The sequence below is a fragment of the Bos grunniens genome, chromosome 11 (assembly GCF_055505025.1).
Source record: "Bos grunniens cultivar Pamir isolate PY7600 chromosome 11, Bosgru_T2T1.0, whole genome shotgun sequence".
Taxonomy (NCBI): Eukaryota; Metazoa; Chordata; class Mammalia; order Artiodactyla; family Bovidae; genus Bos; species Bos grunniens.
The window spans coordinates 95,776,075-95,791,208 of NC_141175.1; the positions used below are offsets into that span (position 1 = coordinate 95,776,075).

A 15,134-nucleotide genomic window follows, 5' to 3' on the forward strand; every position below is an offset into this window, starting at 1 on the left:
GTCTACCAACTGCCTCCAACATTTCATTTTACAAAGGACAAAGTTCAACCATGGATCAATGCAGCAACTCAGGATAGGGTAAGTAGAATAAGAAAAAGGGAGATGTCCACCAAGAAAAAGCATAATGTACTACATAATTGCTAGAAGCACCTAGACCAACTATCAAAATTGATACTTTCAAATCTGTTTTCTTGTATAATTCTGAAGAAGGCCACTTAAATTTTTCTTTAAAGGACAAGAACATATTTTTAAGGCCAAAACTGCAATTGTTGAACTAAAAACGATGATTAGTGGCACAGACAATGCTAAAAACTGGGTCAGTAAATTATAAGGCAAACATACAGGGGAGAAATGTTAAAGAGATGAAACTGTGAAGAAAAAAGGAAAAAAACATGGAGATATGTATTTTTCTAGGCTATGTAATAGTAGGTTGTAGCAGAGTAGCTAGCTATTCACCGAAACTATTTCTTCTTTCTCCCAGTCATACAGATAAACTGTATTTCCAATCCTCACTTGCAGTGTGTGAGCTTCAGCCAATGTAATATTGGCAGCAGTCATATGTATCACTCACAAGTTGGTCAATGAAAAAAAAAAAAAAAAGTCCCTAATGCTGTTACTCCTTTCCCTACTGCTATAACACTGAAAGTCACATGGTGAAGTGACAGAGCCACAAGTCCTAGATCCCTTCATAGTCACTTGAAGAAGAGCCACCCCACCAGGAGTATCCATTGAAGACTTCACCTAAGCAAAAAAATAGAATTTCTAGGGTGAGATTTTAGAGCTTAACTATTATAAGAGGTAGCATTATTTAAAGAAACAATCACTAGAGTTGGAAGAATGGTGTTGATAACAAAAAATAACAAAAAAGCCTAAAATAAATGGCATCAGTTTAGAGGTCAGGCAGTAGGCTTTAAGAATATATACATTTAGCAAGCAAGTCAAAAGCCTGAAGAGCCCTATGATATTGTGGGGGAAAAAAAACTGGTAAAACGGGAACCAGTAATAAATGAAAAGGCATACCACGTGGCTACTGGGCCTGTAGCTCTATAAGTGAATGTAGAGAGTTATAGTGTATCTTGGCATTTACTTTCTGCTTTTAGCAAAGTTTTACACAAAAGAGATGAGCACAGAATTTCCTAATTTGCAAACTAATATTTGGGCCATATTTCTGAGCCCAGAAACTTGGGCCTCAGAGGGTCAGAAAGCTAATCACATACAGATTCCAAACAGTAAAAGAAAAAGAAGGTAAAAGTTTGAGCAATTAAGTCTAAAGAAAAACTTGTTGAACTTAATTCTGAGGCAAAAATTAGATTCAGGTATGGTTTTCTTACTCATTATTTCCAATGGCCTCCAAGTAGGGCCATTAAAATAAGAAAAAAGACATGAGGCAAGAGTTATTCTCTCCCAATTCCACTACCTCTCCAAACAGGGAAGAAGGAAAAAATCATTCCTGAAAATTATATTTAGAAAAGAACACTGGGTACACTTTCTAAACAGAACCTACTGGAAACAAACAGATCAGAGGTCTACTAAGTTGTGAGGTAACTATAATGCCAAAAACCCACAAATCTGGACTAAATAAATCTTTGTTCAGAACATTAAAGAAGAGAAGTGAAAAGCGAAGGAGAAAAGGAAAGATATAAGCATCTGAATGCAGAGTTCCAAAGAATAGTAAGGAGAGATAAGAAAGCCTTCCTCAGCGATCAATGCAAAGAAATAGAGGAAAACAACAGAATGGGAAAGACTAGAGATCTCTTCAAGGAGAAGGCAATGGCACCCCACTCCAGTACTCTTGCCTGGAAAATCCCATGGACGGAGGAGCCTGGTAGGCTGCAGTCCATGGGGTCACGAAGAGTCAGACACGACTGAGTGACTTGACTTTCACTTTTCACTTTCATGCATTGGAGAAGGAAATGGCAACCCACTCCAGTGTTCTTGCCTGGAGAATCCCAGGGACAGGGGAGCCTGGTGGGCTGCCATCTATGGGGTCGCACAGAGTCGGACACAACTGAAGCGACTTAGCAGAAGCAGGGTTTTGTTTTGTTTTTTTTAAGAAGCTTGTTTATTTTGTTCTTAGCACACATTTTATTACTTATTTATCTTTTTGTCTGTTTCTTTGGCTGTTCCCTGTGGCATATGGGATCTTAGTTCCTTGACCAGGGATCAAACCCTCATCCGTTGCACTGGAAGTACAGAATGTTAACCACTAGACCACCAGGGAAGACCCTGTGGTCGGGTTTTTGGACTAGGCATGGAGGTGACACATCATCACTACGACACTGATTTCATTGGCCAGAACTTAAAAACATGGGTTTGATCCCTGGTCAGGGAACTAAGATCCCATATGCCACAGGGAACAGCCAAAGAAACAGACAAAAAGATAAATAAATAATAAAATGTGTGCTAAGAACAAAATAAATAAGCTTCTTAAAAAAAAAAAAAAAAAAACCCTACCACATCCAGTACTCTTTGGTCTTTCCCCTTCTGCAGCAAGCTTCAAAACCATATTAAATATGACAGAGCCATATAATGGAGACATTTCTTAAATCTCCATTGCAAAGAAAACCATCACAAATCAGAAACATCATTTTGGACTTGACATAAGAGAGAAATAAACCATAACCTCTCCCTTTTAATCCAACATCCATGAATTCAAACAAATATTTATTGAACACCTATACGTACAAAGTAGGCGGGTATGTGGTAGTTTCTCTCCCTCCCACTTTCCTTACTTTTTAGGGACTACAGAAGATTTTAAAATGTGTAAGATATCCTTACTCAAGGATCTTATAGCATAAGATAGTAATAGATGCAATAAGAGCTATACTTGAGATGAAAAATATTATAGGAGGAATAAAGGGTTATCAATTAATTAAAAAGTCCTGAATTCACAAAAGATTTCATCACCATTTCTTTAAATGACAAAAATACAGCCAACAGCTAACAGTTTACACAGACTGAATGACACAGCAGATAAATTCATCTCAATCTAATTTGAATTCTATACTATAGGATCTGACCTTTATAAACTGAACTTGAGCAAATCACTTCCCTGCCCTAGGCCATAATTTCTTCAAATAACTAGGGAGAGAGACAGAAAATCTCATTAAATGAAATAATAATACTTTTCATGGAATCTTGTCTTTTACTTCAAAACCGAAGTAATTTCTCAAGCAAAGGCCGAGAAAAAGCAACTCTACTTTTTAATATTTTGAAAGGTTAGTAAAAAATTTTCAACCACAATAAAGACTTGCCTTACAAGATACTTTCATTCCTGTACTCAAAATATACACAGCAAAGCAAAAGTATATTTCCAATGATTAATTTTTTATACATCACTAAAAAAAAAAAAAGACATGATATGATTATTTCCATCAAAGTTTATCAACTAGTTTTAAACTTTGCACTTTGCAAAGTATAATAATAAAAATATTTTAAAGGAGAAAGGAGAAAAGAATATCTGTATTCTCTTAGGAAAGGGATTTCCAACAGGCAGATCTCTTTTACAGAATCAAATACCTAAAAGAATAGCTGAGACCAAAAATCTGACCCAAAATATGACCTACTCCCTTCTTCCTCACAGAATGATGCAAACTACAAATGACTTATTCAAGAACATAGTTGTTTATAGAACCAAAAAAGACTTCCCATAATAAAATGAATCTACTACCTATCATTGTAGGTTACATCAAGGTATCCTGAGAAATTTTAATAAAATCAGCATGACTTAAGTTTCAAAGAGCAAATAATACTGCAAATTACTACTGTTCTTTATTCATAACAACAAAGTACTTCTGGATGTTCTGTGTGACTTTCATAAATTAGAGATGAAGATACTGAAAGAAAAAATCTAAATACTTTGTTACTTTTTAATGAGTTATAAGCGAATTCCTTTCTATGATCATAAATCACACCATTTCCAACAGGCCTTTTTTCATCGATATCCCTGATACATGAAATAACAATTACAGAAATACTCATATATAACATTTTGCTTGCACAGTAAATAATCAATCAGAAGTATATGCAGCACAATTTAGCTCATTAACTATAAGTAGTACTTTTTGAAACCCTGGGCTATGAATCATACCCAAAGTCTAGAAAAGTATTCAAAAAATAGAAAAACCTCTTCAAAACAACAGTATAAACCATAACAGCCAATTAATATTTACTGAGCATTTACAGAGCAAAACAATATACTAGTAAATAATTCACTGCTCTGTTAAGAAAATAAAAAATATTTTAAAACCACGTGTTCCCATAAAGATGAAGGACTTCCCTAAAATGACAAGAAACAATTAAGACACTTAGCAAAAAGAAATCTATGTAATAGAATACTTGCAAAGTCACTGGCCAACCTATCATAAACCCCAGACCTACTTGCTTCATGGCAGTCTCTCCAATTTTGTCTGAATGTTTGCGGATACTCTCCAGAAAGTCTTTCAGATCGGACATAGACACATCCTTAATTTCTTCTCGAAGCTTGGGGATATTGTCCACCATCACCTTGCAGAATCGATAATGGCTTACTTGAGGAAGATAGGTATGCTCTAGATGTTCCAGAGTTTTCAGTGCAGGATAATGCCTATAAAAGGAATTGCATCACCTTTAGGTCAATTTAGTCTTCTTTAGGGCCACAGATATATTCTTCAGGGAAAATTTCTAGCCTGAATTAGTTTTCACTTACATTAAGACAAATGCAGGACTGTTTCAATAAAAACATCAATGGAAAAATAAATATCAAATTATTAAAAACTAATATATGTACTATAGGATTTAATAAATTATAATCAAAAAATATTTTACCCCAAGAATAGAGAAAACATAGAAAATCCACCAGTGAAATTCATTACATAAAGAATAAAGCCCACAGCTAGGAGATTAAAAAAAGAGAGCGAAAATAAAGAGAAATACAAAATGATCCTATCAGTGCCATAAAAATCATCCCAAGGACAGACTTTCAACTGTGGCACACAGAAGAACTTAGCAAATCTTTTACTCAAAAAGCAAATAAAAACTGGATAAAACTTTGCAAACAGCCATTTCAGGACTGGAAATTAGAAAGGACTCTGGGAAGTAGAACAATAGCTTGAGAAGGGTTTATTCATGAAAACTAATAAACAAAGAGGGACTTAATGGTGTTCTTGCCTGGAGCTACCTCCATCATCCTCTTCACCTTCCCTCATCATATCCCTGGTTACAACTTGTCAGGAAAATTAGCAACTTCTCTGCCATTAGGGGTTGACATGATTTGGAGCAGAGGATGAAAATCCTATACTGACTAGTGCTGTTAGGAAAAGTAGCAAACTCAGTTACAAAAAGGAGGTGGGAGCTTCCAAATCTACTGGCCTGATGTTCATCTTGGTTGGGACAAAGTGCTGACTAGAGGACTAATCAAAAACTTAACAAGGAAGTAAGAAATAAGAGACCCACAGAATAACCTAATCAGTTCAGTTCAGTCGCTCAGTCGTGTCCGACTTTTTGCGACCCCATGAACCGCAGCACGCCAGGCCTCCCTGTCCATCACCAACTCCCAGAGTTTACCCAAATTCATGTCCATTGCAGAGAAGGCGATGGCACACCACTTCAGTACTATTGCCTGGAAAATCCCATGGATGGAGGAGTCTGGTAGGCTACAGTCCATGGGGTCGCTAAGAGTCGGACATGACTGAGCAGCTTCACTTTGACTTTTCACTTTCATGCATTGGAGAAAGAAATGGCAACCCACTCCAGTGTTCTTGCCTAGAGAACCCCAGGGACGGGGGAGCCTGATGGGCTGCCATCTATGGGGTCGCACAGAGGTGGACACAACTGAAGCAACTTAGCAGAAGCAGCATGTCCATTGAGTTGGTGATGCATTCCAACCATCTCATCCTCTGTTGTCCCCTTCTCCTCCTGCCCTCAGTCTTTCCCAGCATCAGGGTCTTTTTAAATGAGTCAGCTCTTCACATCAGGTAGCCAAAGTATTGGAGTTTCAGCTTCAACATCAGTCCTTCCAAAGAAAACCCAGGACTGATCTCCTTTAGGATGGACTGGGTGGATCTCCTTGCAGTCCAAGGGACTCGCAAGAGTCTTCTCCAACACCACAGTTCAAAAGCATCAATTCTTTGGTGCTCAGTTTTCTTTATAATCCAACTCTCACATCCATACATGACCACAGGAAAAACCATAGCCTTGACTAGACGGACCTTTGTTGATGAAGTAATGTCTCTGCTTTTGAATATGCTATCTAGGTTGGTCATAACTTTCCTTCCAAGGAGTAAGCATCTTTTAATTTCATGGCTGCAGTCACCATCTGCAGTGATTTGGGAGCCCAGAAAAATAAAGTCAGCCACTGTTTCCACTGTTTCTCCATCTATTTCCCATGAAGTGATGGGACTGGATGCCATGGTCTTAGTTTTCTGAATGTTGAGCTGTAAGCCAACGTTTTCACTCATCTCTTTCACTTTCATCAAGAGGTTCTTTAGTTCTTCTTCACTTTCTGCCATAAGGGTGGTGTCATCTGCGTATCTGAGGTTACTGATATTTCCCCCAGCAATCTTGATTCCAGCTTGTGCTTCTTCCAGTCCAGCGTTTCTCATGATGTACTCTGCATATAAGTTAAATAAGCAGGGTGACAATATACAGCCTTGACATACTCCTTTTCCTATTTGGAACTGGTCTGTTGTTCCATATCCAGTTCTAACTGTTGCTTCCTGACCTGTATACAGGTTTCTCAAGAGGCAGGTCAGGTGGTCTGGTATGCCCATCTCTTGAAGAATTTTCCACTGTGTGATCCACACAGTCAAAGGCTTTGGCATAGTCCATAAAGCAGAAATAGATGTTTTTCTGGAACTCTATTGCTTTTTCAATGATCCAGCAGATGTTGGCAATTTGATCTCTGGTTCCTCTGCCTTTCGAAGACCAGCTTGAATATCTGGAAGTTCACAGTTCACATATTGCTGAAGCCTGGCTTGGAGAATTTTGACCCTGATAATCACGATGGTGTGATCACTCATCTAGAGCCAGACATCCTGGAATGTCAAGTCAAGTGGGCCTTAGAAAGCATCACTATGAACAAAGCTAGTGGAGGTGATGGAATTCCAGTGGAGCTATTTCAAATCCTAAAAGATGATGCTATGAAAGTGCTGCACTCAATATGTCAGCAAATTTGGAAAACTCAGCAGTGGCCACGGGACTGGAAAAGGTCAGTTTTCATTCCAATCCCAAAGAAAGGCAATGCCAAAGAATGCTCAAACTACTGCACAATTGCACTCATCTCACACGCTAGTAAAGTAATGCTCAAAATTCTCCAAGCCAGGCTTCAGCAATACGAATAACCTGACAGCTCTCTGCATATCACTGGCTGACCCAGAGGCTGTGCACAAACACAGGTAACACCTAAAAGGGCCTAAGCACCACACACAGCACTGGACTTGCACCCAGGAGAAGGAAATAAAAGCTCAGCAAAGTTGAAAACTGCCTGAATTTTTACTGAAGTCCCTAATCCACAAACAAATCCACTGACAAAGGGTAGATACTTTTATTGGCTCACGTTTCTTAGAGCACCCAGGACCAATCATTAGCTAATGACTAAACTTTAAAAATGAAAATGAAATATATTCCCGGAAAAACAAAGACTGAGATAATTCCTTGTTAATAGATCTTCCTTACAAGAAATACTAACAAAAGTCAGAAAGGAAATGATAGCAAGTAGTAAACTGAATTCTCAGTAAAAAAGAAAGAAGAAGAACACAGGAAACAATAAATATCTGCTGAATATAAAAAACTGAACATAGTTTTTTCTCTTTTCTTCTTTTAATACAATAAAAGACATTTATAAAACAATGATTATAATATTGCATTGTTGGCTTTATAAAATATATAGATGAAATATAAATAACAATAATACATCAGTGTCTCTTTTGCTGTCTCGTACACTGGGTTATTGTTACCATCTTTCTAAATTCCATATATATGCGTTAGTATACTGTATTGGTGTTTTTCCTTCTGGCTTACTTCACTCTGTATAATAGGCTCCAGTTTCATCCACCTCATTAGAACTGATTCAAATGTATTCTTTTTAATGGCTGAGTAATGGGGAGGGAGGAGGGAGGAGGGTTCAGGATGGGGAACACATGTATACCTGTGGCGGATTCATTTTGATATTTGGCAAAAATAATACAATTATGTAAAGTTTTAAAATAAAATAAAATTTTTAAAAAAAGTTTAAAAAAAAAGGTTTTCTTTAAACCTCAAGTAATAAAGGTGATTAGAGAATAAAAAAAATTAAATAAATAAATAACAATAATAGCACTAAAGAAGAGGGAAGAAATGGAGCTAAGTTGAAGCAAAACTACTTCTATATACTACATCAAAACTATATCAGCAATGACCTAAAATAGACTATGACACATAGTCTATGACAAATGAAGAAGCAGATTATAATCCATAGAGTAACCTCTAAAAAAACAAGCAACTCAAAAAATACACTGTTAAAAAATTTACGGTACTTCCCTGGCGGTCCAGTGGTTAAGACTCTGCCTCCAAGTGCAGGGGACACAGGTTCTATCCCTGGTCCGGGAAGATTCCACATGCACTGGAGCAACTAAGCTCATGTGCCACAACTCCGAAGCCTGTACCCCATACGAGAGGCTACCACAGCGAGAAGCCCATGCACCACAATGAAGAGTGGTCCCCACTCGCCGCAGCCGTGCTCAGCACAGGCTGTGCACAGCAACGAAGACCCACCACAGTCTAAGTACAGAAACAATAAAAAAATTTTTCACAAAAATTTATGGAAGAATTAAAACAGTATACTAAAAAATATTTAATACAACAAAGGAGTAAAAGATAAATAAGAACAAAAAAGACATGAAAAATAGAGAGTAAAACCCAACCATATTAATAATTATATTAAATGCAAATGGACTAATAAGCTTGCTAATCAAAAGACAGATTTAAAAAGCATGATCCAACTACATGTTACCCACAAGAAACCCACTTTAGAGTCACAGATACAAACAGGTTAAAGTAAAAGCTACAATAATATACACCCAAAATGTAACCATACAAGTGTTTGAATGGCTATATTAATATACAACAAATACTGTATTGGTGTTTTTCTTTCTGGCTTACTTCACTCTGTATAATAGGTTCCAGTTTCATCCATCTCATTAGAACTGATTCAAATGTATTCTTTTTAATGGCTGAGTAATACTCCATTGTGTATATGTACCACAGCTTGCTTATCCATTCATCTGCTGATGGGCATCTAGGTTGCTTCCATGTCCTGGCTATTATAAACAGTGCTGCGATGAACATTGGGGTATACATGTCTCTTTCCCTTCTGGTTTCCTCAGTGTGTATGCCCAGCAGTGGGATTGCTGGATCATAAGGCAGTTCTATTTCCAGTTTTTTAAGGAATCTCCATACTGTTCTCCATAGTGGCTGTACTAGTTTGCATTTCCACCAACAGTGTAAGAGAGTTCCCTTTTCTCCACACCCTCTCCAGCATTTATTGCTTGTAGACTTTTGGATGGCAGCCATTCTGACTGGTGTGAAATGGTACCTCATAGTGGTTTTGATTTGCATTTCTCTGATAATGAGTGATGTTGACCATCTTTTCATGTGTTTGTTAGCCATCTGTATGTCTTCTTTGGAGAAATGTCTGTTTAGTTCTTTGGCCCATTTTTTGATTGGGTCATTTATTTTTCTGGAGTTGAGCTGTAGGAGTTGCTTGTATATTTTTGAGATTAGTTGTTTGTCCGTTGCTTCATTTGCTATTATTTTCTCCCATTCTGAAGGCTGTCTTTTCACCTTGCTAATAGTTTCCTTTGTTGTGCAGAAGCTTTTAAGTTTAATTAGGTCCCATTTGTTTATTTTTGCTTTTATTTCCAATATTCTGGGAGGTGGGTCATAGAGGATCCTGCTGTGATGTATGTCGGAGAGTGTTTTGCCTATGTTCTCCTCTAGGAGTTTTATAGTTTCTGGTCTTACGTTTAGATCTTTAATCCATTTTGAATTTAGAAAGATGGTAACAATAACCCTGTGTACGAGACTGCAAAAGAGACACCGATGTATAGATCAGTCTTATGGACTCTGTGGGAGAGGGAGAGGGTGGGGAGATTTGGGAGACTAGCATTGAAACATGTATAATATCATGTATGAAACGAGTCGCCAGTCCAGGTTCGATGCACGGTACTGGATGCTTGGGGCTGGTGCACTGGGACGACCCAGAGGGAGGGTAGGGGAGGGAGGAGGGAGGAGGGTTTAGGATGGGGAATGCGGGTATACCTGTGGCGGATTCATTTCGATATTTGGCAAAACTAATACAATATTGTAAAGTTTAAAAATAAAATAAAATTTAAAAAATATATATACAACAAATATTGTTGGAAACATAGAAGGACATTTTATAATAATTTTATAGGGACAAGATTTACCTCTTAGGTAGGAAAGCTTCTATTAGCATAAGAGAACAAACGAAACTAAGATTGATACAGTTGACTAACCAAAAACAAAATAAGTATATATAAAAAGAGTATAATAAGAATAAAGAAGAAACAGCAACCTAGTACAGATTATTTGCAACATATAAATTTGAGGGTTTTTTAAAAGCAATGAGCAAAAGAAAAGTCACAAGAGCACCCCAAAAGGCAAACATGAAAAAAGAAGTTGGACTGATATGAAGACATTAAAGTCAAAAATATGATTTTGTCATTCACACTACCAAAGATTTCTTAAAAGGCAATGGATATTATTATCAAAAGTTTCAATAAATGAGAATTCACATCCTGCTGGTAAACAAATTTATATTACTGATACAAGTTTTCAATGAAAAATATTACCAAACACATATTCTAAACAGTTGCATTTCTCTGCCCCCGCAAAAAAAAATTAGATGCACAAAAATATGTATAAGCCTCTTGAATTAAAGTTACTTATATTAGCAAATAAAATACTAAAGTAGAATTCTATTAACAAGGAATTGGTTAAACAGATTATGATATATCCATGTAGTATATATGTATATCCAAAGAATAATAAAATAGCAAAATGTTCACAATATTGTTGAATGAAAGTTAATTCAAAAAATAGAACTTACAAGTATAATCATGTTTTTCAAAATTACAAATACATATATATGTGTAAATTATGAATATGTATCTATGTATGGCTGCTGCTGCTGCTGCTACTGCTAAGTCGCTTCAGTCGTGTCCAACTCTGTGCAACCCCATAGACAGCAGCCCACCAGGCTCCCGTCCCTGGGATTCTCCAGGCAAGAATACTGGAGTGGGCTGACATTTCCTTCTCCAATGCATGAAACTGAAAAGTCAAAGTGAAGTCGCTCAGTCATGTCCGACTCTTCGCGACCCCATGGACTGCAGCCTACCAGGCTCCTCCATCCATGGGATTCTCCAGGCAAGAGTACTGGAGTGGGTGCCATTGCCTTCTCCAATGTATGGCTACATATAGTAAATATAAGCCCCCACACAAACAAGTACATAGAAAATGACTAGGAAAATACATACAAAAATGTTAACTGTGATTTTTTCTTTCCTTTGGATAGAAACCTTAAAGGTAATGAATTTCTTCTTCATGTTTTTAATTTCCACATTTCCCATAATATACCTGGTATAGGAAAAACCCTTGGACTGCTAGGAGATCAAACCAGTCAACCCTAAAGGAAATCAGTCCTGAATATTCATTGGAACGACTGATACTGAAGCTGAGGCTCCAATACTTTGGCCACCTGATACGAAGAACTGACTCATTAGAAAAGACCCTGATGCTGGGAAAGACTGAAGGCAGGAGGAGAAGGGGACGACAGAGGATGAGATGGTTGGATGGCATCACCAACTCGATGGACATGAGTTTGAGCAAGCTCCAGGAGCTGGTAATAGACAGGGAAGTCTGGCGTGCTGCAGTCCATGAGGTCACAAAGAGTTGGACATGACTAAGCGACTGAACTGAACTGAGGAAAAACTCAGTTCTGATCCTTTAAGTGAAAGACTTCTAGTTCTACTTTAGATTTTAAGAATGAATTTCATGGTAGATACTTAAACTCTTTTTACTCCAATGCACTTAATACCACAAACACTAAAGCCTAGAGGTTGGATTTACTTGTTTTCTTTGTTTATGTTTTCCCTTCCTCTGTTCCAAAAATCAAAATTTTAATCCAAATAAATGAAGGGAAGAAATTTATTTCCCCTAAATTTAGAAATAAAACTACAAATATAGTTTAACCTGAAATGGTTGCTTTTATCAAAATGTTACAGACTCAAAAATAGTACAATTTACATGGTTTAGTGTAAACATAATGGTGTTTATACTACAATTAGGTATGAAGAGCTATGTGCAATAAAATGCATTTCCTCTAGAGAGAAACTTTAGAATGGATATAAACTCAGAAATTAAGCCAAAAGATAAACACACTTTAGGGTCTAGTTATATTTTGGAACACTGTTTACAGAATGAGAAAAATCTAACAATGTTGCCTGCGGACACAGGCACATTCACTGATGAGACACATGGCTGTATGCTGGAAACATCTGGTCTGTCAAATAACGCCACATTTTTCGAGGCTAATTAGTATAAAATCCAGTGATTTCTGGCAATAAAGAATGTTACTTTATTTCTCCATTGTCCTTTCCCTAACATACTCATATTTCATCAATAATAGATCAATAGCATTCATTCAAATTCCCATGATCCTCCAATTAAACTCCTCTATAAAATAGTAAATGTCGCTCAGTCGTGTCTGACTCTCTGCGAACCCATGGACTGTATAAACTCCTCTATAGCAGACAACAAAAGAATAAAATTCTATTTCCAGGGGCCATGGAAATCTAGAACACAACTTTGACATTACTTTTGAAAACCTCTAAACATTATTAAAATGGAATCAAAAGCCAATTCCTAAGTTTCATTTGCATGTGTGCTAGTTTTCCCCTTCTCCCCACTTCAAAGCAAAAAATTGTTTAAAAAATGAGGCAGGAAATGAAGTCAAAATAATCCTAAAAATTGGATAACCTAAGCTCAGAATACCTTAAACATGGTTGAATGCTATTCTAAAAAGAGGACTGTTGATTATATTCAAATTAAATTTTGGTACTTTTTTGCCATAGTATGGAACTCTTTCAGGCTTCCCAGGTAGCTCAGTTGGTAAAGAATCTGCCTGAAATTCAGGAGACCGTGGTTCCACTCCTGAGTTGGGAAGATCCCTTGGAGAAGGGATAGGCTACCCACTCCAGTATTTTTAGGCTTCCATGGTGGCTCAGACAGTGAAGAATCCGCCTGCCAGTGCAGGAGACCTGGGTTCGATCCCTAGGTTGGAAAGATCCCCTGGAGGACAGCATGGCAACCCACTGCAGTATTCTTGCCTGGAGAATCCCCATGGATAGAGGAGCCTGGTGGGCTACAGTCCATGGGTCTCAAAGAGTCAGACACAACAGAGCAACTAAGCAGTGCACAGCACATGGCACTCTTTCACAGTGACAGGTGTTAAATTTCTAATTGATCTTTTAAAGTGGATCACAACTACCATGAGAATTTTTTTTTTAATTCAGAGTATGGTAAGAATATGAAATAAAAGCTTTCACCACAGAAAACACTGGTGTCTTTCCTAATTAAAGATCATTAATAAAAAATACTTAATTCCTTCTATGAGCTAATGATAGAAAGATGGTCAGATAGCTTTCCTCAGGGAGCACAAAACCTAGTATTATAATCAGTATTTATAGCTTTAAAAAAAAGTAACTAAGCTTCCAGTCATGAAGGAATAACAAGGAAGAGAACGAACTCCCACTCTTAAGAAGTAAAACACTGGCTACGTGTGTGCTAAGTCACTTCAGTCATGTCCAACTCTTTGTGATCCTATGGAATGTAGCCCACCAGGCTTCTCTGCCATGGGATTCTGTAGGCAAGAACACTGAAGTGGGTTTCCATGCCCTTCTTCAGGGGATCTTTCCAATCCAAGAATTAAACTCATGCCTCTTATGCCTCCTGCACTGGCAGGCGGGTTCTTCACCACTAACACCACCTGGGAACTAGCTAAAATTCATAAAGCAACTGCTTTCAGACAGTGAACATCAAATAACACAAAACTGTGGTCTCTGAAAAAAGGAAAACAAACAAGGTGAATTTAATAGTTACCTGAATGTGACTTCTAGATCATGGACACAGTCAGAGAAAACCCAAACAAAGCCCAACAACTTAGCAGAGTCAGCATCAGAGATGCAGTTCAGGAATAATGATACACCTAAAGGTTGTGCAGAAATTTCCTCAAAAAAGGGAAGCAATGCAGAAAGAAGTGCAGAAATTTATACAAGAGTTCCCTTGAGCCTTTGCTGAGTACTAGGCCAAGCACAGGAAAAGTAAAATTCTGCACGAACAGGAATAAAGAAGGGAGGGAAGAGAAAAAAAGGAAGGGAACGAAAGACAGGAAGAACAAGGAAGGAGAGACAGACAGAAGGGAGATGTAAGATAAAATACTTCAAAGAGCTCAGATAAGACAGAGAAAACATTTGAATTCTGAACAGCCAAAGTGCAGAGCTCTTGGGGATTTCAGAGTTTTTCAAAGGAGATGAATACTACTCCAAGCGACCCCTGGAATACAGGAAAAGTTGTGCTTAGTCTCTCAGTCATGTCCAACTCTTTGCGATCCCATGGACTATACAGTCCATGGAATTCTCGAGGCCTGAATACTGGAGTGAATAGCTTTTCCCTTCTCCAGAGGATCTTCCCAACCCAGGGATCAAACCCAGTTCTCCCGCATTGCAGGCGGATTCTTTACCAGCTGAGCCGCCAAGGAAGCCCCAAAAGGAAAAGTTAGCCGAGCTTAAAAATGGGGTCTGATGAGACTGGGATTCAAATGGATCTGCAAACAACTAAACTATTTGCCAAAACAAAGACCAATATCCTGTAAGAAAGAAAAGTCCTCCAAACTTCAAACACTCGGCAACGTAATATAATGGCCATTATCTAATCAAAACTTACAAGAAACAAAAAGAACAAAAAATTGACGTATAATTAGGAAAAACAATCTTCAGAGAAATCCAAAATACCAAAAATGACAGAACTAGCAAAGAAGTACATAAACAGAGAAATTAGAGCACTATAACATGTATTTTTAAAAGATGAAAAATAACAAA

At 37.5% G+C, this 15,134-nt stretch overlaps 1 protein-coding gene across 3 annotated transcripts in view; it reads right to left on the reverse strand.

The window, feature by feature from the left end:
* The window catches only part of EXOC6B (exocyst complex component 6B), a 730,532-nt gene that overhangs the window by 599,572 nt on the left and 115,826 nt on the right, over positions 1-15,134 (reverse strand). For all 3 annotated transcript variants that reach the window (XM_086327590.1, XM_086327589.1, XM_086327591.1), the window contains exon 6: positions 4,381-4,585. In XM_086327590.1, the coding sequence (XP_086183716.1) occupies positions 4,381-4,585 (205 nt within the window). The remainder of the gene's footprint in view (positions 1-4,380; positions 4,586-15,134) is intronic.